This window comes from Melanotaenia boesemani, chromosome 14 (assembly GCF_017639745.1).
Source record: "Melanotaenia boesemani isolate fMelBoe1 chromosome 14, fMelBoe1.pri, whole genome shotgun sequence".
In the NCBI taxonomy this organism is placed as follows: Eukaryota; Metazoa; Chordata; class Actinopteri; order Atheriniformes; family Melanotaeniidae; genus Melanotaenia; species Melanotaenia boesemani.
The window spans coordinates 19,364,324-19,388,059 of record NC_055695.1 but is presented as its reverse complement, the minus strand read 5'-3'; the positions used below and the strand labels follow the sequence as shown (position 1 = coordinate 19,388,059).

At 38.9% G+C, this 23,736-nt stretch overlaps 2 protein-coding genes across 3 annotated transcripts in view; one reads left to right on the top strand and one right to left on the bottom strand.

Annotated features, from left to right (window-relative positions):
* The window catches only part of xpr1a (xenotropic and polytropic retrovirus receptor 1a), a 64,050-nt gene extending 60,410 nt beyond the window's left edge, over positions 1-3,640 (top strand). For both annotated transcript variants that reach the window (XM_042006513.1, XM_042006514.1), the window contains one exon: positions 75-3,640. In XM_042006513.1, the coding sequence (XP_041862447.1) occupies positions 75-132 (58 nt within the window). In that variant the 3' untranslated portion in view covers positions 133-3,640. The remainder of the gene's footprint in view (positions 1-74) is intronic.
* A 2,393-nt stretch (positions 3,641-6,033) lies between these two features.
* sin3b (SIN3 transcription regulator family member B) lies at positions 6,034-23,641 on the bottom strand. Its single transcript, XM_042005879.1, has 19 exons — positions 23,134-23,641; positions 21,861-21,967; positions 20,760-20,913; positions 18,130-18,492; positions 17,633-17,788; positions 17,418-17,546; positions 15,997-16,086; positions 15,728-15,846; positions 15,090-15,303; positions 14,655-14,771; positions 14,245-14,483; positions 13,738-13,921; positions 12,391-13,261; positions 9,179-9,348; positions 8,911-9,084; positions 8,580-8,672; positions 8,375-8,469; positions 7,909-8,107; positions 6,034-7,305 (listed from the first exon to the last, which is right to left on the bottom strand). Exons 1-19 carry the CDS (start codon positions 23,242-23,244, stop codon positions 7,069-7,071), a joined length of 3,822 nt encoding a protein of 1,273 aa, XP_041861813.1. The 5' UTR covers positions 23,245-23,641; the 3' UTR covers positions 6,034-7,068.
* Between the last annotated feature and the right edge of the window lie 95 nt (positions 23,642-23,736).

Sequence of the window (23,736 nt, the reverse complement as noted above, 5' to 3'; positions counted from 1 at the left end):
GAGTCATTCTTTAAAGTATGTGCACTGTACGTTCACATTTCTTGACAGAACTTTGAACTTCTTTGTTTTTCCAGATCGAAAAAGGATACAAAGGTGCTGATTGATGATACGGATGATGAGGCCTTCAGCTGAGCTCACACCATCAGCATGTACACACACTCACACTTAACTACACTATACTTATAAGGTCCACCTTCTTTAAGACCCAACCCTCCTCCTTCAGTATAATGTGCAGGTCTAACCTTCAGTGTAAACCTTTAAACCAGTGAGGACAGTCCTCACCTTATAGAAGATACCTCATCTTTATATCCATGTGAAAAGAAGTGGTCTTTATAAGTATAGAAAACACACAGTAGAAATTAGTGAGAATCACACACACATGTAAACCTGCTGAAGCACAAACATAGTGTAATATTGGTACTGTTAAGGAGAGAAGGGAGCCGATGCCACGCGGTCACACAGAAGGACAGACAACAAGGAAACTTGCTATATATCAACAAGCATGACAAGACAACACTGCCCAGGATTATCCTCTGCTTTTTTTAATCAGACTTTTTTTTTTAGTATCTCTTATTAACTTTAAGATATTACATTTATTTTGACTCTTCTTTAATTTCTCCAGAATCCGTTTAAGGCTGCAAATGACTGTTTACATGCCTTATTTAACTCCACTAGGATCAACAGGGAAAATAAAATGCAAATCAAAAAACTACTAATAAACAGCATCCTGAGCAAGGACTCTAAACACAACAGCATATCAACACTAATCAACTGGTTTTAACTTGTTGATTCTTTTTATACTTTTTTATTTTTATTTTTTCCTTTGAGTTGTAATGTTAGTGCACAGTTACACTCTGGATGCACTTGCAGGAAAAGTGCATGTATAACACAAAACATGGAGTAATTACTTAAAATGGGATGTTTTGATTGAAACTTTTTTGGTCTGTGAAGTTTATTTGTAATATATTTAATATATTTTGATGTGCATTGTTACTATAGTTGTTAAGTTTATACCAGTAAGACAAGTTTTTTTTAAAGCATTTTCACGATCGTTGCTGTATTTTATAATGTGCAGAATGTTTTTCTTGGTTCCACTTGTGCCACAGTTTTGATAAGCTCACCTTAAATTAATGCACCAGTGGCTTTTTAAATCATCATATCTAAAGCTGAGGCACACACGTTGCTATTCTTTACTATCTTTACCAAAGCTTTATTATCATTATGAATGTCAGAAAAGGGATGATTTGTTTCCCAGTTCCCCCCTGAGCAAGATCCCAGATCAGGATACCAGAACTGGATGTAATTGGAGAATTATTAATTTGTTTAGTATTCAAGTTACATCTAGTTGGAATCATGAGGGTCAGTGGATTTCAAACAAGAAGCAAAACTAGGGATAGAATGAGGAGAACTTCTAAATTCAAATTTTGAAATGAAAAAACTTCTTATTAAATCCAGACTCAAATGTGAAATGTCTTTTCTTGGTCTTGTACTTTCCGTCTATCCAGAAGGAAAAAACCCTGGTGTCTCTTGTGGCAAAACAGGCACACGGAAAAAAAAATACAGCACATGTACAATGAAAAGTAACTTCATTCATCTAGTTTCTAATTGACTTTATGTCAACTAACTTTGTTTCACATATCAGAAAAGATGTTAAGGAGCTTGTAAACATAGACTGCATTTCCTGTGACCACCAGACAGGGGCGCTGATGGGAGTTAAGGTTCTCCCACTGCTCACATAAAGCTTTTTTTTTTTTATTTTGGTGAAAGTTTAAACATAAGGAAACATAGAAAAACATGCAAAATCCAAAATCTAAAACTAGTTACTTTTGTGACCATCACAGCCCATTAAATAGGATCATAACTCCTTTGTGTCCAGCTTTGAGCCACTAAATCAGCCTGGTTTATTCAGTCAGCATCATTGTTGTTTTATTGTTCATAAAAATAACTTCAGATGTTTTGTTTGTTAGATATTTTCTTCCAGTCTTAGTCAACAAGCTAGAAATATGTGACGTGAATCTAATGCCTGCTGTTTGATCCCATTTTTTAAAAAGGCCATTTAACAATTAATGAGTAGCTGCTGCTGCTTGTAAAGAACCCCTGGCATCGTGACAAACAATGCTAGCTCTAATGTCTGTATGTATTTGATTTTCTCTTCCTGTTTGACCCCCTGCCCCCCTCCCCTCACTTGAGTTGCTGCTCTGATGTTCTTCCCTGCGGCTATGCTGTCACCACCCACCCGTCATGAGACAAAGTGCAAAGAGCTGCAAGTCAGATTTGTTACGGTGAAGTTTGGTATCTTGTACTTCTGGTTTTATTTTTCCCCCTCTTTAGCAGCTTACAGACTAAAAAGTCTGTGTCCAATGAGCTTAATGCATACTGGAAGGCTTAGAAGGTGGATAGCTCCTCTGTCCATTTCAATACACCACAACACACATTTGACAAGACACACACGCAGACAGCCCACTTTGCCTCTCGTGTTAGCGCACACACTACAGCTAAGAAGTTTTGTAAAAAGGCTGTCGTCTTGCCTGCATGCTGCTTTTGTTTCATTTTGTACATAGATGTTAATTTATGACATGTATATTAGTAATCATTGTACACACCGACAATGAAGGATTTCATTTGTTGCCATTTTTGCTCCTGAACAAGAAGTAGTCCTATATTAAAGGTGAAAGGGAGTTTTTGTTAAATGATCTAAATCCTGCACTCTTTTTCATGTGTAAAGCTGTTGAAATGTGTTTGTATGAAGACAAAAAGAAGAGAAAAAAAAGATAAAAAGAATGTGTTTTGTTGTATCTTGTGATTCCTTTGTATTTGGAAGCCCCATCATGCGTGGGTGCGTACATCCAAGGCTGATGTGAGGACGTGGGAACAGATCCCTTGGTCCTGAGGCTGTTTGTACATTTGTGAATGTGCATGAAAATATAGGTAATGTTACAGCTGTAGTTTTCAACTGTCCTGCAGACGGAAGCACTTTGACATACTTTAGTGGGGCACAGAAACAGACTCCAGGCCAGTCAGGGCCCACACCATAACAAGATGCCAGATCTTGACCCACTCACTGGAAGCATTGTGAGGTGCTTCTCTGTGGGGAAAATTGTTTAGTGATCTGTGTCTGTTCAGATGTTTGGTGCGTGTGACTCACTAAAAAACAAAATCAGGGTTATTTTGTATGGTTCCTGTTTGATGAGGTGGCAGTGACAAACCCTGACATCCCATTAGTCTCATAGGTAAAAAAATCAGAGATTTTTTTTCATGGCTTGCTGAAATCTTCATGTTAAAGTGCTTAATATGTGTGCATCTTCCCCTTCCTCTTTTGATGTTGTTTGTACCTTTTCTCTAAATTAGCTGAATGTGATAGTACTTGTAGTTTGGTAGGTGGATGTTCTGCTTTAAGATACTTAAAAAAAAGAAAAAGAACAGTAATTACACTGTGGCTAAATGTGACTTTAAGAAACAAAAGGAAAATGTTATAGTCTGAAGCATCCTCTCCGAGTCCCTTTTACAGAGTAGTTTGTACATGTTACGTGTATAACAATGTTCTATGATGGTTTTTCTGAACGGTATTTGTATTTCTGTATACACTTTGGTGATCCTGTCTTATCTGGGTTTTATAAACCACGGTTATTTTTAAAACTCACTCTGTGTCTTGACTCTTTTTTTAACTGTTGCATTTGCAAACGTGCCTTTTGAGTTTTTTTTCTCCTTGATGCAGCTTTTACAAAAAAAGTCCATTGTCTTGTGCAGTTATTTTTGATGGTTAAAATAGTTGTTTTTTTTCAGTGTTCCTTCCTGCATTTGCCTTTTTTTCCTTTTTGTGTAACTGCTTCTTGTTTGGTTCTCAGGATGGCGCAGTATTTCACAGTCCACTTCAAAGGCGACTACTTACACTCTCTTACCCTTTAAGCACATGTAGAAAACTCAAAAAGTCCTGGGAGCGTTACAAGATTAAAAAAAAGCAAAAAAAACAAAACAAAAAAAACTTAATTCCTTTATTTCTGGTGGGTTGAGTAAGAGTTATTTTCAGTTTGCCAACATGGAGAAATTGCTCATCCAGAAAAACCTGAAAATCTCGTTTCTTGGCTTTAAGAAAGCAGAATCAAAGGAAGCGAAGCCTACTTTTAAAATAATCATCATCCAACTCACCCTTACAATTTAAAGAAATCCCAAATGTCTTTTCCTGTCAAGAAAAACGTTCCACTCCTTACTTTACTTGTTTCCAAACTCTGTGTCATCACATTATTGATCCAGCTGAGCAGACAGTACTGCAGTCAGGTTGTAGTTTTCAAGTCTATTGAGGAATAAACAGCTGAGGAACTACAGAACCTCTTTTTTCCAGTGTTACATTTCCACTTTTATCCAGTTCATATTGGGTTGTTGTGCCTTTCTCTAGTTTAGTACCCTCTGGTGATCTTTGTGGCCAAAAAGTGTCCTCGCACATACTTTTTTAGCTTCCCCCCCCCCCCATAAATCATTTAAAACAACTTCCGTTCTGCTCAAAATACCAAACATTCAACCATTTTTACCCTTTAAATTATGGTTTGAATATCTAAATTACTCCATTGATTACAAAAAAAAAAACAAAACATAAAAACTGAATTATTTTCCATATAAGAAATAATAGAGATGAGTCTGGTGTCCATTAGACACTTGCATATGTCAAAGATTAGTAACAAAATTTATTTAATGTAGTATTAGCTGCTTCCTCTGGTGACCTTCGTGGCCAAAACTGCCCCCACTGACTTCCATTAAACCTTTGTATTTTAATCTCACTTGCATTACAGTTTAAAAACATTCATTTTTTTTATATCAGAAGTTCATTAGGAAGAAAAGGAGTGATATTTGACTTTTTGCTGTACTCCACCAGATTCAAGCGGCTTCACATTGTAGGCAGATGCAGGAAATCCTGGTATTTTTGCCAGTTATGGAGCTGTGGGATCAAAAATGTGTCTAAAAAGAGAAGTTATTGCAAAAATGTACATTACTAGCTACAACACAGCCCTAACGATCACCAAGTAAAACAAAAGGTGAGAAAAGTTTATAAAAAATGTCCTGAGGAGAGCATATAAGTTAATATCAACAAAGTAAAAACAATTTATACATCAGTCCCATAATATGCAAAATTTACTTTCTAAAGGTTTTCTAACAGTCATTTGTCCTCTGAGCCGCTGTGTGAGGCCCAAAAGTGATTAAATTCTGTCTCCTCTTTCACTTGCTTGCTCCACTTTTTTAGCAATTGTGTGCTCAAACAGGTGAGTCTGAGATCTTTCCAGTTGTGACGTCAAGAAGTAGTGGATGCTGCCATTGACCCCCCTCCCCCTTTAAGATGTATGACAGGAATTGTTGTAACTCTTTGTAAACAATATTCAAACTGAGACGTTTGTTTTGGCATCTTCAGAATAAATGAGACAAAGCTGTGAAAGAAAAGCAGTTAAAACAAGAACGATAAAATGTTCATTTCTGCAGTCGTGCTCTAAGAACAAGTTACATGCTAAAACAGCTAAGGCCAAATTTCTGGTTTTACTTTAGGCTCGGTGAAATATTCCAAAGAGACAGACAAGGAAGCACAGGCTGATGTAATCTGCCCCATCTATCCTGTGCCCCATCCCTCACTGGAAAAACAGATCAGGGGCTGAAAAAGTCTTTTAGCTCCTGGGACAAGAAGGAGAAAGAAAAAGAAAAACTTTCTTTTTTTTTTTTTTTTTTTTTAAGTGACTTGATTGAATTTAGACTCCTGGTGAAACAAACAGGTGTAAAAAATAAAAATAAATAAAACTGCACAGATTGAACAGTATGTGACATTACCAAGGTGTTTGTTTTAAAGCAGGAGCAGATTTTCTGTATCAATGTTCATTTCAGCTTCTATCTGTGTGGACTGGATCAGTTGATTAACTTCTAACTTCAGAGGCTCATGTTTCTCATGCAGTCACTTCACTGATATTTTGTCTCAAACTGAAAAAACAAAGCAACAGGTAATGACTTTGCCATCCGCTGAAGTTCTTTCAACAGAAAGACCACCTACCAGTCAACATCTAAGAAGATCACAACTGGGTTGTTTATTTTCTGATAACTGATACAGGATAAACATTATACATTCTATTTTAACACTGATATTTTGCTTTTATTTTCAATGTCAGTATGCAAAAAAAGACAATGCAAAGAAACGTTTGGTGAAATCATGACTATGATACATAATTTGACAACGTCATCAATATTAAACCAATTAATTTTAAGGACTCCTTGTTGCCCTGGTGATAACTTGTTCTGCTACAACACAAAAAAAGGGAAAATACACAAACTCAAAAAAAGAAATTAAAACACAAACATCAAGAGTTGGCTGACAGCAAACACTGTAAGGAACCACACAATCTTTAGATGTAGCAACTTGTGTCGATGCATATATAAAAATACAGGATCCCTGTATATATGCACATACAGTAATAATGCAGTTACTATAGTTGTAGAGTCTGTTCTGGCTCCACAGAAAAATGTAGAGAGCTGGATTCACATACATACACACATATACCATTATCTCTCCATATAAACACTCAGATCAACCAACAGGCAGAAGGCTCTCTGGCTTTAGAAGCTAAAAACTACACTTGACAAAAAAATGAAACGAGGGGGGGGAAAAAAAACAAAACAAAACATTCACATTTCTGAAACAAATTCCATGATCTCATGACCTCTCACCTGATCAGTCATCTCTGTCCATCAGTCTTGTTAACTTTAGTGCCACAGGTGAAGATTGAAGATGAAGATGTTGTGCCACAGCGTCCAAGTCTTCTCATCAACTAGGACCGAGTTCACTTCCATTAATTATGTCACTGTTTGTTGGTCCTCATCTCTACATCTTCACCACTGACGTTCCGCACTCACTCACTGACTCGCCAAGTTTCTGCCAGGTTCTTCATCCATGAGTGCAAGTGAATGAGTAAACAGGTTGTGGAGGAAGGCAGAGAAATTGGACTGTAGATGTTAATGTCTGTGTTTAGTGTAAAGATGTCCTCTAAGTCCATGCATTTACCTGTGTGAGTGTGTACTGTGTGTCCATCACTGTGCAAAGCTTTACGGTGAGGAGGGGGCTTTGCTACTGCTGTAATGAACTTGGTATCTGTTGACCATCTGTCCTTTCACCTCAGTAGACAGGCAGGTAGTCTTGCAGGGTATGAAGTCCTCCTCCTCCTCACCCATTAGCCAGTTCTGAACTGAGCGTTCAGCCGAAGCTGTGACATGACTGGCCAGCCAGCCCTGGTGCCACTTGTCAAAGCGTTCATGCTGGTTCGCTGCCACCCTGTGCTGCGACTGTAAAGCAAGAGAAATTAGTCAGAACCTTGTCTAACAGACACCAAACAGAATTTACAAATGAGACAACATCTGAGCAAGGTCCAATAGATAAACCAGCTAAATCTTGGTCTGATGAAAGTAAAACAAGTTCATTTTGTTTCTACAGTTAAACAGAAAGAAGAAATGCCATAGTTTGGATAGTCATACCAACTGTAGGAAGTTGCAGCAATCTTAGCACAGAACTACCTGCAGCAGCACAGGCAGGAAGAGGCCATTTTTATTTAAAAAATGAGGGGAACAAAAAGGAAAAAAAAAAAAAAAATTTATTCAACTCCAACTCCAGTGAGCTACCCGCTACAAGCCAATTGTATTCATAGATGTAATTCATACAAGTGAAGCAACAGGATGCAGAAACTGGCCAGCCAGCTCTGGTACCACTTGCAAAGAATTCACACTGGCTCGCTGTCACCCTGTGTGTGTCTATGTGTGTGTGTGTGTGTTATATCATGTCAAGAACTCGTGTTTAGTTGCATAATTATAAAGCAACACCAAACTTAACTTATAAAAAAAAAAAAAAAAGGAAATGAAATCTAGTTTAGACTGAAGAGGAAGTTAGCGTACCTTCCTGGCTTTGACCAGCGCCCCTCGACGATACATGTAGTCCTCAGAGTTCATGACAAACACCATCTTATGAGTGTTGAGTTTAAATCGACAGTCCAGACTACCAGCATTTTCCACGCCCAGCTGGCGGTGCCATTCTCTCCTGCAGCGCATCGCCTCCACCTGCCGCACCTGCCAACGACGAAAACGCCGCAGGTTCCTGGCCAACAAGAAAAATTTATTGGACCATAAAGAAGTTTTCTTGGATTACAATATTTGTTCTGAATTACATGTTAAGTTAGATCCAGTTTATCTTTACAATATCTTTATTTTATTTTTTTAGTGTAAGAAAATGTACTAAGCAATGTTTTAAGAAAGAAAGAAGAGGAATGAAAACATATAATAGGAATCTGGATTTAAAAAAAGTAACAAGTGTATATGTATAACTACACATAATTATGTGTTCCACCATGTTTAACTTTCATACCTGGGCAGAAACACAGGCTTGAAGAAGTAGCCCTCTACTTGAGAGCACAGACTGGACTCTGTTCCCACAAACTGTTCCATGTAGCTTGACAGGCACTGACAGAGACCAGACGACATTTATTCAGTTATTAACTCCAGTCTGATTATTCATTTCAAGGTTTTTTCTGAGGAAATAGTTAGAAAATGTTTTCAAAGCATTAGGTTACCTGAACATCTAATGGATCGTCCGCCTGAGCTTCCTCGGTGTCTAGCAGCTCAACAGTCATCGTCACATGACCTTTGTTTTGGATGAACATCACCTGATGTCAACGAATGCAAAGAGAAAGAAGAACACCTCTCGTGAATCATCTCAATACAACCGAATTAAAGCATGTCCAGATTTTGTTATGTTTTTAAGCACAGAATTAGGAGAGGGGAAAGCCTGACCATTTTAGCTGTGAATGCAGCTGATTAATGGCTAATCAAGTAAAGAGAATACAGGAACATAATTTCAGTGAATTTGAGTGATTTTTTTTAACAGTACTCTATTAAGCTGACCTTGAAGCAGTTCTCTTCAGCCATGACCCTCTCCGCCTTCCACTGATAGCTGGTCTCCCAAGCGGCTCTAACACACTGTGAGGACAAGTTCCCACCTGCTGCTCCCCTCTTCCTCTCAGCCAGGTAAAGATCAACCACCTGCAGACACACCTCGTCGCTCACCAGGTGCTGCAGCTGAAATCAGACATATGGATATTACAGTATGATAGTCTTAATGCTGTAAAGATCTTCACAGTTAAAAACAAAGTCTCAGTGAACATTTTTTCACCTGTCGAATGATGTTGTGGATGACCTTGTCGATGGTGAAGCCGATGTAGGCATGAATGGTGAACATTTCTCTCAGCGTATCTTCATACTGTGTGGAGTCCAAGTTACCGTCCAGCAGACTACGCACCATGTCCAGGAAAGCTGGGTAATACTCCTCTAACTCTACCTCACCTGTAGACATAAAGAGATGTCATGTTTTTAGCACAACATAGTTGAGTCATTTACCTAGAGGTCAGAGTCAGTGTTCATCTGGACTGGACACCCTGGCTGCAATGTTCACATGATAAAACACTAGATATATAAATATAACTTTTAGCCAAAAGCAGTAACTTGGCACAAATTGCTTACAATTTTGCAGAAAATATTTTTACACAAAAGTGATCCTCTTCAAATCAAGAGCTTGAAGATTGTAGTAGTGTGGGACAGGTCTGCAGAGATTGTCCCATTTTCCTTGGTTTCTTCACACTTTGAGTTTCAATTCATGGAGAAAAAGGTGAGAAGAGACCAGCCAATAACATCAGCACTGCTTGAGCGAGAGGGCAAAAATGACAAGGGGGAATTTATGTGACAATGCAGCACCTTTACGGGGGACTGTGTGGAATCATAAGTCGAGCAGTGTTTGGTAAAGTACTGTACTGTAAGTATAACATTACACATGATTAGATTATAAGTGACCACACCATGTATTCTGATCATCACAGTACTGTAGAGTTGGTTCTTCAGTCTTCACTGTGTTAGGGGTATTATGGATGATTAAAAAAGTCAACAACAAGCCATCCTCTAGTGCATGATTTTGTTATGATACATGTGTGCATTAACAGGCTATGGAGATGATGACGGTTTACGGCAGAGTTCTCCAACCCCTGTCCTGCGGGGGTGTGCTTACTGCATGTTTTGGAGAATTACCTGCTAAAACACCTGATTCAAATTAAATGGATCTGCTCAATGGCTTGTTCTCAACTTTTGCGCAAACCTGTTAATGACCATTCAATTTCAATTTCAGCCATGCGAGTTAAAGGAGGGAGGCCTGCAGCCCCTAAAGATCGAAGCCAGAAAATGCTGCTTTATTGGTGGCTAAAAGCAATGCTGTGTGGTTGCAAAGTTGTTTATTTCTCAGGGTTTATTTTAACACAGTTCAGCCTGCATTATGTGGGAAGCTCCAAAAAATACAGGTGGATGCCTCCACAACCACCTGGAGTTTTGACTACAAAAGAGATCAGCTTGTGATGCTGATGGGTTGTGACTTACAGTTCATTTGTGTGCTCCCTTTTACATACATACATAGATAGGTATGCCCATTTCAAACATCACTGTCCTCATTCTCGCATGCACCCTTTACGCTGGTGTGGTTGTTAGGCAATACATCCACCAGAGGGCAGTGAAGAGTTCACTCAGTTCTGACTCAGTCACACACAAACATAGTGACAGTGGATGAGCTCATGATGTTTATTCACAGAAAGAGACAAGAAAAAAAAAAAAAGGAGGCAACACACAGTAGGTGGTGGTGTGTGCGGCCATTAAATACATTGCAGCTTCTCTTTTGCGCCTTTCCCTGGTAGAATTTCAGCTACACTGCTCAACGCTGCCCCAGTAGTCTGGTGGTACTACTCCATTTGCCACATCAAGCTATGCATCCACAAGAGCCCTGAAAAGGGACCACTCTGACTCTGCAGTTGCAAGGTGGGTCAGAGATGGACAAGAAGCTGTGTACAGAGAACTTGTCCGTTACTTTTGTAGGATAGTGTGGAAACACTTCATTTTGAGTGTAGTCATAAGAGATGATTGTGGATTTTAGGAAAACAGAAACAAACCATGCCCATCTTGGCAGAAGAGGTGGAGAAGGTGAAGGACTACAGATACATGGTAGTTTGGTAGGTAAGCTAACTTGACTGTAAATGCAATATTCAGGCCATCTTCAACAAGGGACAGATCAGACCCTAGTTCTTGAGAAAGATCTTTCAGTGTCTGCACTGATACATCAGTCTGTGATGGAGAGTTCAATTTTTGCAGCCATTTGTTGGGGCAGTAGCATCAGAGCCAAAGAAACCCAAACAAACAGATCAAGAAGGCTAGAGCCAATGACTGATAGCGCTCCTGGAACAGATTACTCACAAAAGAATGAGTGCAAACAGTTTAAGATAATGAGACAATAATTTAGATAAAAAAAAAATACTACAGAATTTTTAATAAGGAAAACTATAAAGTATTTTTACATTCCAAAACTCACCTGCTATTACTATATCTGATCTAGTGTTGTTTCTAAGCATCAGGGATGCTGCACATCACTTGTATACTGCTGGATATCACATCATTAACATCTGTTAGTGCCAACAGCGATGACACAGAGCGAATGTGGATTACTAAATGATGTCCAATTCCATGAAAACACCTTGCATTATAAAATTCCAACAAGCAGCAAAACCTAGAACTTTTCATATATAATATAGTGGTTTGATGATGAAAGAGAGACATTTTTCAAATCCATTTAGCCCTCATGTTTCCTTGAATGCATCACCAGGATGTTAGTGTGGTTTGATACAACACTTACACCTACTGGAATGTTAGCCATGCATACTGTATATAACAAGTTAATGTCTTGCTTTTGTATTAACAAAACCTAACATCTTTTAACAAAAACGAAGAGCTGCTAAACTGGCTTTCAAAGCAGGTTCACGTTCTAGTGTAGCTCTACTACGGCCCAATACAGCTATTGGGTCAAAACAGTCCCAACTAAATTCAAGACGTATTTATCTGTGCTTTAGACTGTAGGAATTTTGACACAATCTGCAGATTATGTTTTATTCCTTTGATTTACTACATTATTAGGAAACTGGCAAGTCATTTTCTAAACACACTATTTAATTAGAGGGGTCTGTAGATGAACATTGTTTTCACGCATGCTAATCCCTTTATACACACTATCATGTGGAATGGCTTTGACTTTTTTCCCCCCCTTCAATCCAACATCAAAAACTGATTCAAACATACTTTGTGACTGAATGCTCATTAACTAAACCCAACCATATCAGCTTTTTAATGAAGTTGTATAGTACTGCTCGTCATCATTGTTCAAATAAATGTTGAAACAAAAACAACCACCAACACTTTTTTTTTTCTCCACACTAAGTTAGACAGCAAACTATCCCTAGGCAAATCAAACTGTTATATAAACATTTCTAAATGTGCATAACCATGACGAGCATCTGAACTTACTGGGCTGTTTGAGGCGGAGCTCCATTGCCAGGTCACATGCCTTTTCCCTCCGTCCCTCTGCCATCAGCAACCTTTCCCGGCTCTGCTCAGCCCGGTGCTCCAGCAGCTGCCGTTCAGCTTGTTGGTAAACCCGCAGAAGCCGCGAACACAGAGTTTGGTGCAGCCGCAAAAAGAAATACCAATTATTGTTGACGTAGAAAAGGTTGTAGACACCATCCATCTCCTTCTGGTGTTCTGCTTCAGGGTCGCGGAGATCCACTTTCTCCCCAGCTACACTAGCGCCTGTTTCCATAGGTGTAGAGTCAGGGGTGCATGTGGTAGTTCCAGCAGGTTGGTTTGTGCTACTCAGTGTGGTGGAGGCCTCGGTGTCAGCAGGTTGGGATGGACTGCAGCGCCTTCTCCTGGACTCACCGTTGAGCTGCTGCTGTGGTTGAGACTGGGTCTGGGACTGTGACTGGGAAAGCTGAGGTTGAGAGTGACTTCCTGCAGTTGATGATGCTCCTGATGCATTATTACAATTGCCATTTCCTCCTCCTCCTGTTGCTGCAGCAGCAACTCCACCTCCTCTTTCTCCTCCTTCCTCAGGCTCTGCCTCCTCATCTGTCCAATCTTCTGTATCACTGAGCTCACCACGACGGGAGAAGAACAGGTCAGGGACAAAGTGCTGGATGATGCGCTTGATGTGGTCCTTATCATCTTTGTGGATGGTGGGCTGACGTTTGACATGGTAGATAATCAGGGAGGCGGCATCCTCTAGGATCTGCTTATCCTCATATGTAAACACCATGTGAGGTTCGCTGGGTGAGGCAGAGCCTGACCCGTTACGGCTCTGCTGACCAACCCCGCCTTCTTCTGTGCTCTGCTCCTGACGCTAAAATAAAATTATAAAACAATCAGTGCTGGAAAATTCACTATATAAAAGGTGTAAATTAAAAAAAAAAAAAGTATATTTTATCACCATCTGAGAAGCTTGTTAAATAACTAAAGCTCAAGTAATTATTAGCATAAAAACACGAGTTACAAATAAGAAGAATGAGATGTTAAACTTAAATTTGAAGTCTGAGTGGACAAAAAATTAAAGATGCTCAAAATCACAGTCCATTTGTTCATGTATTTTGCATATTTTTTGTTAACTCCACTTTCTTCTATAAAAATGTGAGGAAATCACGTTGAAGTTACAAAAAAAAACAACACTTTCACAAGATGCAGTTATCTTGCTGCATCCAAACTTAAACATGCTTCTAAACCACAGCCCAAAATTTATACAGGAAAGTCATTGAATGTATCACACCCCATCAATCTTTGCAATCAATCAATCATTACTATTCAAGAGCGGAGCAGTTTTACCTCATCATAGATGCTCTCAATCTCATTGAGAAGGCTCTTTGACCGCAATGCCTTCATGTCATTCTGTTTGAAGTTGACTCCTTGGTGGTCGAGGGACTTCAGGTAGGCCTTCTCATACTGCTCCCTCCAGATCTTATTGAAACCCTGCTGAGCCTCTCTCCACTCTTCCTCCTTGGCTTTCAACCTGGAAAGAAAAACATAGCTTTAATGTTGATACTTTACAAAGCACAGCCATGCCATCAAATATATAGTGCCACTATGTTTGCCAGGGCATTTGCTTGTACATGTTTGTCACGACCAACAGTGGAAGACAGTCAAATGTATAGGTGCCAGGGTGCATAACAATCATTGTCAGTCAATTCAAAGGTCTTACTCAGTCAACATTATGCTAATCTTAAGTGCATATAACAGCATAAAGTCATCAATGTCCTAGCAGAATATAATGATGTCTGACATAAGAATAGTTAAGTAACTTGAAGTTTTAATACAGACTATGACAATCCTGACCTCTTCAATACCACAGGCACAGCAGTGGCAGGACTCCTCTTTAGTCCTTCAATGATCTCAGGAGCCTTGTCGCCATAGATACGATACACAGCACGGCGCTGGATGACCTCAGAGGTGCCGCCCAAGCAGTCATCTAATCTGAATCTGTCCTGGTCCTCTGGTGACAGGCGAGACAGCTTCTTCTGAACGCTTTCTAACACTCTGATGGTGGCCAAGTTTGTCTCCAAAACAACATCCAACTAAAAGTGTAACAGAAAGTTTAAAGACAGTCAGCATCCACCAAACAGCTCTACATTTGTTAAAGCATTGGGCAATCTATTCTTAAAGAGCCAAGTCACAGGTAAATGAAACACATATTTTGTATGGTCTATTTACGAGAAACACAGAAATTATTTTAAGGATAAACATACCTCAAATCTTTCATCTTCACAGCGATGCAGCTGTTCCTCATAAGGAGTCTTCTTTGAGCTAACAAAGGTGGAGTCCTCTGACCAGGAGGGGAATGACACCCAAGTGTCGTTCAATACCTTCACACATGAAGATTAACATTTAATTAATTAATCAAAAATGTAAAGATGTTTTTAAAAGGCTAAATTTCTAAATTAAGCACTTCTTTTTCAGTTGCTATGATTCAATGTTTTTCTGAATGGCATCTTTTTTTCGTTCTGGCACAAGTTTGCATACACAACAAGAGTATGTGCAACACATTCCTACTTTTGGTTCGCCACTATTCTGCTGAGGGGGGAAAAAAAAGACAAACTGAAAAAAATGTGTTTCCAACTTCAAAACAGAAGGCTGCAGATATTTTAAGAGAATTAAAATCAGTGCAGTTATTAGAAAAGTACCTCTTTGCATAGGGCAGTGCGCCCACTGCATTTAGGCTGCTGATAGGTCTTGGGCAAGGCTCTATAGCTGGACCCCAGGCGCTTGCAAGAGGCATAATCCACCTCTCTGCCTCCCCCCCCTTCCATGTAACGATCCGACAGCCCTGACACAGCATGAGAGAGCTCTTTGTCCCCCAGAAATGACTTGAACTGTGTGTACAGCTCAGGAAACTTCCTGTAAGGTGATGCATGGAATTATGAGTGACAGATAAGTCAGGAGAGGACCAGCTAAGCTAGAGCCAAACATTTAACAAATGTAAATATGACACAAATCTCTTTACATCATTCTACTGTAATAGTCATGTTGTAAGTGAAGATAAAAGGAGCTGAAAGACTTCTGATTAAAGAAAAAAAAACAAAAGATAAATAAAAACACCACACATGCACATATACTGTATTCATTACCAGTAAAAAGTTTGGATACATTTGCCTATTAAATCTAATGGATGCCTCCAAAACTTTGACTGGTACCGTATACACAATACATACACAGAGACACTTGCTGTGCTTCCCTACATCAATAACAGAAAGCTCTTCTTTCCTTCTTCTGAACAATCTACACTTTTCACACATCTGCTTTAAACTTTTTTTCCACTCACCCCAGAAATGGAGTGACTAGTTGTAGCAGCTCTGCTCCAGAAACTACTTCCTGGTTGAACAAGGCAATACAGCGCAGGAAGTTCTCATATACTTCCTGGCTTTTAAATAGGCGACGAACCTTAAGAGTAGGTAGGTTGACACAGAAATCAGAATGAGTGCACTTTATTAAATAGCAGCAACAAAGGAAGTAAACAAAGTGCAGTAACAGTAGGTCAAAGAAAAGAAACTACAAAACACCACCATGCTTTAATGAAAACTGGTTTCTCACCTTATCAAAGAAGGAGAATTCTCTTAAGACACCGTGTTTGCCAACTGAAGCAAATGACTGATCTTTGGTACAGGAATACTTCATTTTTTTCTATTAAAAAAACAAAACAATGTTTAATAATACTGAAATACTTTGGTTAACCAAGATCACTATTGAACCTGTTTTTTGTAATTATTGCAGTAAAAACAGACGGACCTGTAGTGGGAATCACTCCTTAGGCCCCAACACATTTTTTTTATTTTATTTAAACTTGATGACTGCAGCACGTTGCTGCCGTCACAGCCACATTAAACCTCTATCAGTCAAAAAAACAAAACATACAGCTGCCAGGTGCTAGGCAAAGTGAAAAGTTCTGATGTGGTCTGATGAATCAGAACTTAAATTCTAACTGAAAATCATAGACATCGTGTCACATATGCTATGCTATACTTTCTCCCACTACATTTCAAACATTTCCTCAGTATTTTCCATGGGTTATGGTGGAATACACACCCACATTTGTTAACTTTATCTGCTTTTTATTTTGTGTTTATCTGTTTTTTTATGTGTTTGATATGATTGAAATAAATAATAAAAACCAAACCAAGAGAAAGGACCAGTTAGCTCACATGTGAAAGTAGCTTCCATGATGAAATGACCACGCAGTAATTCAGATACGAAGGTGCCTTTGGGGTTAGTTATTGAAGTTTTGGAGCAACATATTGCTATCCCAACAAGACCTTTGTCAGGAGAAGCCTTTCTCATTTTAAGAAAATAATGCCCCCCCCCCAAAAAAAAAAAAAAAAAAAAAAAAAAAAAAAAAAAAAACTTAAATAGCTGAAAACTTTTTGGAATTTAAAAAGATATCATGTTTGGACTTCTCAGCTCCTAGTAGAGGAAAGCATCGTAGTGGAAAATACAAATACAGCTATTTCAACTTTTTAGAAATATTGTTGCCAGTAAGATTTATCATGACATTAGCTTAAACATTTTATATTTTTCTTTTATATAAATAGTAGTCCTTTTCTTTTATCGGCCTTATTGGCAAAAAGACGTACTCATTGACCTGCCACAGTTTCACTTCAGTAATTCGCACTTCAGTGTTTGCTCACAGACAAGCCGACATCAGAATCAGATGAGTGACAGTAGCAGCACTGGTGTCACTATATTAGCTCCAAGTTTGTAAGCTCACACCAAAGCAGGCCAGTTCCACCTCTGCTGCTCTCTTGCCAGCTCGGAGGTACATCAGCAGCAATCAACTTTACGCATCAAACCCAGCTTTAAAAGCATTTCTGAAAAGGCCTAGTGTTGAAATGAAAACAAGGATGTAGTTGGAGAATTTGAGTTGTTGCTTGTGTGAAGAGTTCAAACTTTTACAGATCAAGAACATGAACAGGAACATCTGTTTTGCCTAAATTAATGATCCTACATAGAGAGTTTACCTTGAGCAGTGGGGACAAGTGCTGGAGGAGTATTGGCCTGGGCCTCTTCTTGTTTTGTTTCATTAATGTGTCTTCTTCCTCCGACCTTTTCAGTTGTTCTTTCCCACCTGTCAGTGAGCTTCCTGTGAACTACATGGAAGAAATACATATAAAAAATAAATCAATAAAATAAAAAAAACTAACTATATATGACCTTCCTGAGTAGTTTGACTGACCAGTGATCTCTTGGCATCAGGTAAAAACTGTCCAAACTCAGCAAGTAGATCCTCCTGTCCTTTGAAGAGACTGGCAACTTTGGAAAACACCTCATCTTCAGTCATCCCACTGCTGCTTCGGCTGCCTCGGCTCTCCTTCACCTCCAACTGCTCCTTCTGCAGAGTTTTATTAAAGTAATTGTGTTCACATGTGAGAAATCAAACTTCAGTTTAAAAAAAGCAGAGCAAAATTAGCTTTTATTTTTGGCCGGGGTACATAATCAATAATATTAAGTATAAGAACAGAAAACCTTATGGTACTTTAAGCAACAGTCTGAAGTATTGAGACTATTACTTATGTCTCTGTTTGCTTTAATTTAAATCAACACAAACCAATGAAAGACTAATTCAGCCCTTAAATATAACAACTTATAAAACTAAGAAAATAATATTACTACTTAATATACTCATTCAAACTCCCAACTTAATCTGAAATCTCCACACTATTTGCTTAGTACCTGATACGTGTGAAGAATTTCCAGGAAGGCTCTATAAATCTCTGGGTGGTCCAAGAAACGATTTTTAATCTTGTTTACATAGCTGATGGCACTGTCAAACTCTACGGGGCTTGTCTCTGAAGCCGGCGGAGATACAGATGAGGTGGTGGCCTGATTCTGACTCTCTCTGTTAGCCAAGGGAAGGGAAAGTCTGCTGGGAGGCTCTGGAGGGCCTGTTGAGGTTGAAGATAGGGAATCTGATGAGGCTGCCTTGACTTCACTGCTGTGGGCGGGTCCAGCTTCACTGTGGACAGCAGAGGCACTAGCTGAGGTCGTGGCCACTGCAGGGGTTGTCAGGTTTTTCCCATGTTGTCCTGGGGACACCTACACAGATGACAAATGATAGAAAAATGATGAGCTGTGCAAAAGTGCTTTAAATGATTAATGAATGTTCACAGGCCTTAATGCTCAAATTCAATTTTTTGGTAAAGTAGTCTGGGACAGATTTGAAAAAAAAAAGAAAAAAAAAAACATTGGAATTGTGCTGTTCATACTAGCATAAAAAAAAGTTAAGATATCGGACACATGGGGGGAAAAAAAAGTCATATGTGGGCACATCTCACCAGCATCAGCTGCGCTAGCCCTACCGTACGCAGATGCTGCACAAGTATAAATCCAGCTTTAGTGAAGGAAATTTAGTCATAAGCCTTTTGAACGTGCCCCTGGGTTTGGTGGAAGTGTTCTACTTTCATTGTTTAAACATTATTTATTTTGGTTTGGGGGAAATACTACAAATATTGAAAAAATATTAATATTCTTATTCATACTGGGAAGTCTGGGCTTCCCTGCTTAGGCAGCTGTACCTGCGACCCAACCACGGATATGTGGAAGAAAATAGATGGAACGATATTCTTGTGCTAGAAACCCTACAACACCACAACTCTTTGAAAGTTGATTATGATGAATGAGTCAATATAAAACTATTACCTGGCATGTTTGTTGTGTACATCTTTTTTTATATATGAGTATTTACACCTTAAAATTTCCTTCTTACTAACAGAAATGGTGAACAGCATACATACTGCACTACACTGCATATTTAGGAAATTATTCAATTTCAACACAGTGGGAGTTCACTTTTAATTTTAATATTGAAAAGAGCTTCAAGTGATACAGAGTAGGAAACTTATTTTGTGTGGATAATTTAATTTAAGTGTAATAAAAACATCCAACTTGTTATCCTGTAATTACTAAATATAATTTAAAAAGCAGGGCTCAAAGAAGCAGCCATTTCTTTTCAAGTACATGCACTGGACGACTGTAGCTCAGGGGAAAGAGCAGGCTACCGGAGAGTCCGTGGATCGATTCCAGGCTTCCCATGACTATAGGCCGAAAAGTGAACCCCGCATTGTCTCCTGACATGAAGGGTATGAATATGTGTGATAGTAGAAAGTACTTTGTATATAACAATAAAAGTGATGTATGAGTGTTTGTGTGAATGTGACTAGTGTAAAAGCGCTTTGAGTGGTCAAATGACTAGAAAAGGGCTTTATAAGTACAGTCCATTTACCATTTAAAAGAACATAAATTAATCAGAACGACTTAAAATTATCCTGAAACTGCTGATTTCTGAACTACCCCTCTCTGCAGGATATTTGCACCAGATGCAGCCGAAGCAGGGCCGTCAAAATCTTCAAGGAGTAACTGTCTGTTCAGGCTGCTGAACTCAGATAAACAAGACTGCAGCCTGAGAACCTAAACGTATTACTTTTACTTAGCCTATTTATACTTATCCTTGCACAGTCCGTTTAAATTTCACTGCATATTGTACACATATGTGACAAAAACGTCTTAAATCCTAAAGTGCACCAAGATAGCTTTTTTTTATGTTTATTGTTGCTATACAAATAAAACTAAACTGATGCAGATCTCAAAAAGCATTCTGCATGTACACATCTTCAGCTCCTCAGCTTGCTTTTACTTCCCAACATTACTGTTTGAAAGAAGAAAACATTGTCAAATGGTACAGAAAAATGCCAAAGAGCTAGTTTGTAAAACAGAGAACTGAATTTTGTCACTGTATTCATTTAGAGAGGGGAAAAAAAATCATAACATGTGTTGTGTCATGACAAATACGAGCTAGATTAAAACTGAGCCTCAGCAAATTGCTCTGAATAACACTGCATGAAATCATTACAAAATTTTCCTTGCAGTCAGCATTGAATCAGGATTCAGAGTCTATGTCTTGTCTAAGGGGGACACCCACTCACTGAAATGCCCATGTTTTTTTTTAATATGTGCAGCTCAGCATGACATATTTGGGATCTTGTGATTTTTAAGTGTGCTTGTGCAAAACATATCCAGGAAAAGGCACTCCAATGGGCAAAATAACCCCCGGATAGGCAAATTTCATGTTTAGTTGTGAAACCTTCATGAACACTTGTCTTTTTTCCCCTCCAACTGCAATTCAGCGCAGCAGAAACACACCTGTTTCCTCTTAAAATTTCAAGTTTTGTAGGCTTAAATATGGAGTACCTTTCAGCGTGACATGAGTTTGTAATAAAATACTGTTGAAAAATTGGAAGATTTTAAGATGAGCAAGTCACTAATTTTCAGATTACATCAAGGATTTGAGTAGAAGTGTATCTTACCTGTGCAGAGAACGGAGACTGAAGAAAAGCCACTCCATTCTTAGGAACCTCTATTCGATAACCTGGTGGTAGGAAGGCATTGAAGCCCAAGACCAGATCTGGGTGTCCATGAAACAGTTGTGACACGCGGTTTATAACCCCTGGTGTGTCAATGCTAGTCAAGAAAGCAGACAGACATTGTAGTAGTGTGATTGTTGCTGGCAAGGAAAGTATGATTAGCTTCTCTTATACAGTAAAAGGAAACTGTTCATTTAGCTTTCACAGCCTAGTCAACAAATAAGCAAAATACCTGTAATAAATCTTGTTTACACACTTTACACTTTGAAAGATAATATCCATTGTACAATTAGAGAACTATGCCATGTTCAGTATTCACTGATACGCTCTAAAATGTGTACATTTGGCAAAAAAAACAAAACAAAAACAAAAGAAATCAAACTGGACTGATGCATTTTAATGCCTTTTTCATACATTAGAGACACAGCATCAATGACAGTCGATCAGTCTGTTAAGTAACTTGTTAAATGATGTTTATTCTCTCTTATTTGACTCAAGAGTTGTAATAAAAAAATAACACTGAAATGCAGCATCGTTTAATGTTAATAAAAACCGTTGGGAAAGTTTTGGTGGTACAGTTAACTATTTAGTTATATGATCACACTGAATCTTCTGAAAATTGAGTTAAATGCAGAAAAATATAACAAAGGCCACGTTGAGAGTGATACGTTAATGTTATCAAGTCTGGGATAAAAAGACTGCTGTAACTTGAACTTGTCTTTGTCTTGGCTTTACATGGTGCTATTTTGTTGTCAACTTTGATAAAGCAGACAACAGCTTTATTTATTTATTTTTTTCATTTCACGTTTACATCGTAGTCAGAGTCTTTGTTAATAATAATACCCCTGCCCCCTTGGAATATGTGGTTTTTGGTTGTTTTTTGGAGCTGATGATGGATCTTTGATCATCTAAATGCAGAGAACTGACCTGACATCAAGTACTTGCTAGGACAGCTTCAGACATAAGAGTGTATTAGAATCTTGCTCATTCAAAATGCATTACTGACGCATAATTTCTCATTTGTTTGCACATATTCTCCGATACCTCTGCGACTTGAACTCTTTCATGATGTCGAGAAACTTGTTGTATATGCCAGGGTCATTGGCAAAACGAATTTTGACTTGGTCCAGATATGACAAGGCATCTTCCACCTAAACACACAGGACAATAAAAAATAAGGGGAAAGCACAAGAAGTTAAAGATGTAAAGAAAAGCATTTTCCATGATATCCAGTAGTGCTATTAAGTAGGATATGAATGCCAATACCCATACTGTACATAACCATTTGTGGCCAATGCATCAACACTGAGGCTCATAACTGCACATATTATTCTATGCAATCATTATACAAGTGTTATTATCATACAGTTATCACTGATTTTAATTTGCACTTTTTTAAATTCGCAAGAAAATTGCACGTATAGATATATACACATGAATAAGCTTTTCTTTATTTATTGTCGATCTAAAATATGTGCTACATCAATAAACCCCTCAGTTAGCAGAACAAGCTGTACAGTACAAGTAACTGCTTTAAAAAAAGAAAGAAAGAAAAAAGAAAGACGACGAAAAGAGAAAAAAAGAGGCAAATACAAAAAACCTTTGGTTGCTTGGGTTTAGTGGTCTAGAGCTTTCTACGTACAACACCAGAGCTAATTTAAGTAGCAACAAAAATATGTGTTCTCACAAAGCTCTGTCATCAACAATCTACATATGAAGAGGGTTGTTGTAGCTAATGTTAGCCAACAGCCAGTCAACTGACGATAATAACTCACCGTACTCTTACTACACCCACCCGCACATTTACACAATACATTTATTCGCAGCTGGTTCTTTGCCAGCAGATTCGTGTCGGCAAACACAGTATCATATATTTAAACACTGCGACAACAAAGAAATGTGAAATGAAGCTGCTATTCAACTCAAGTAGCCGTTCTTGGCTGGCCTGGCTGACGTCCTCCACTTTGTTCGAGCTGGCTGAAAAACCCAACAAGGAGGAACTTCCCACAACGAAGGTCTGACTTAACGTTTGCTCACAGCAGCTGCAATTGATGGCGTAAATAAGAAAGTCTCACAAACTGAGTCACTCGACTGTCGCTCACACGTTCATTAATGAAAAACAGCTTCCACGTCTAACCTTACATGTTAGTGTTCGGCTATTTGGCAATGAATTACTTTTATTAGGCCAACGAGCTAACTAACGTTAGCCAGTCGTTCCTTTCACTCCTCTCGACGATAAATCCAATGCAATGATCCGCCGAACAAAATGGTTGTGACTCTGAGGACTTTTCCCCTGTCGTGTCCGCTGTGTTCTTACCTTGAGCTTCTGGAAGTGCTGCTGCTGCACTTGCTTTTGTGTAATAACGTAAGGCTTGTCTTGAATTTGGTTTATTTGCTTCGTGGTGCTGTGCGCCTGAATCTTCGCCATTATCCCGGCGAAAGGAGGCTTGAGATCCGCCACCACAACTTAAAGAGGGAAGCTTCGATGTTACCTCCAGTTGTTGGCTAGCAGACAAACCTTGCTCTCGGTCGGGAAGCCAGCCTGCCAGCAAGCAACCCTACTTTGCCTGGCTGGACAGTCTCGGCACAGAGGCAAAAGAACGGGAAATCCAGCAGAGTAAAGGGTGCAGAGAGACAAGCTGCTACTCGCTTCGACTTTGACTAAACATCACCATCGAATTAAACAAGCGGAAACATAAAGCGTCGGAAAATAAGCTTGGAGACAATGGTTACCGTTTAACGTATTTAATATAACTATCGCCTGTCTCTTTAAATTCGGCGGCAGCGGTCTATCTTGGCGTCCGGAAGCCAGAGTAGGAGCGAAAAATAGGGGAAAAAAGGAGTGAAAAATTGAACTGCGCAGCCGCAAAGATGGGAGGAGCTGAGTTCACAAGAATCAGATTGCTCCACTCCCCCTTCA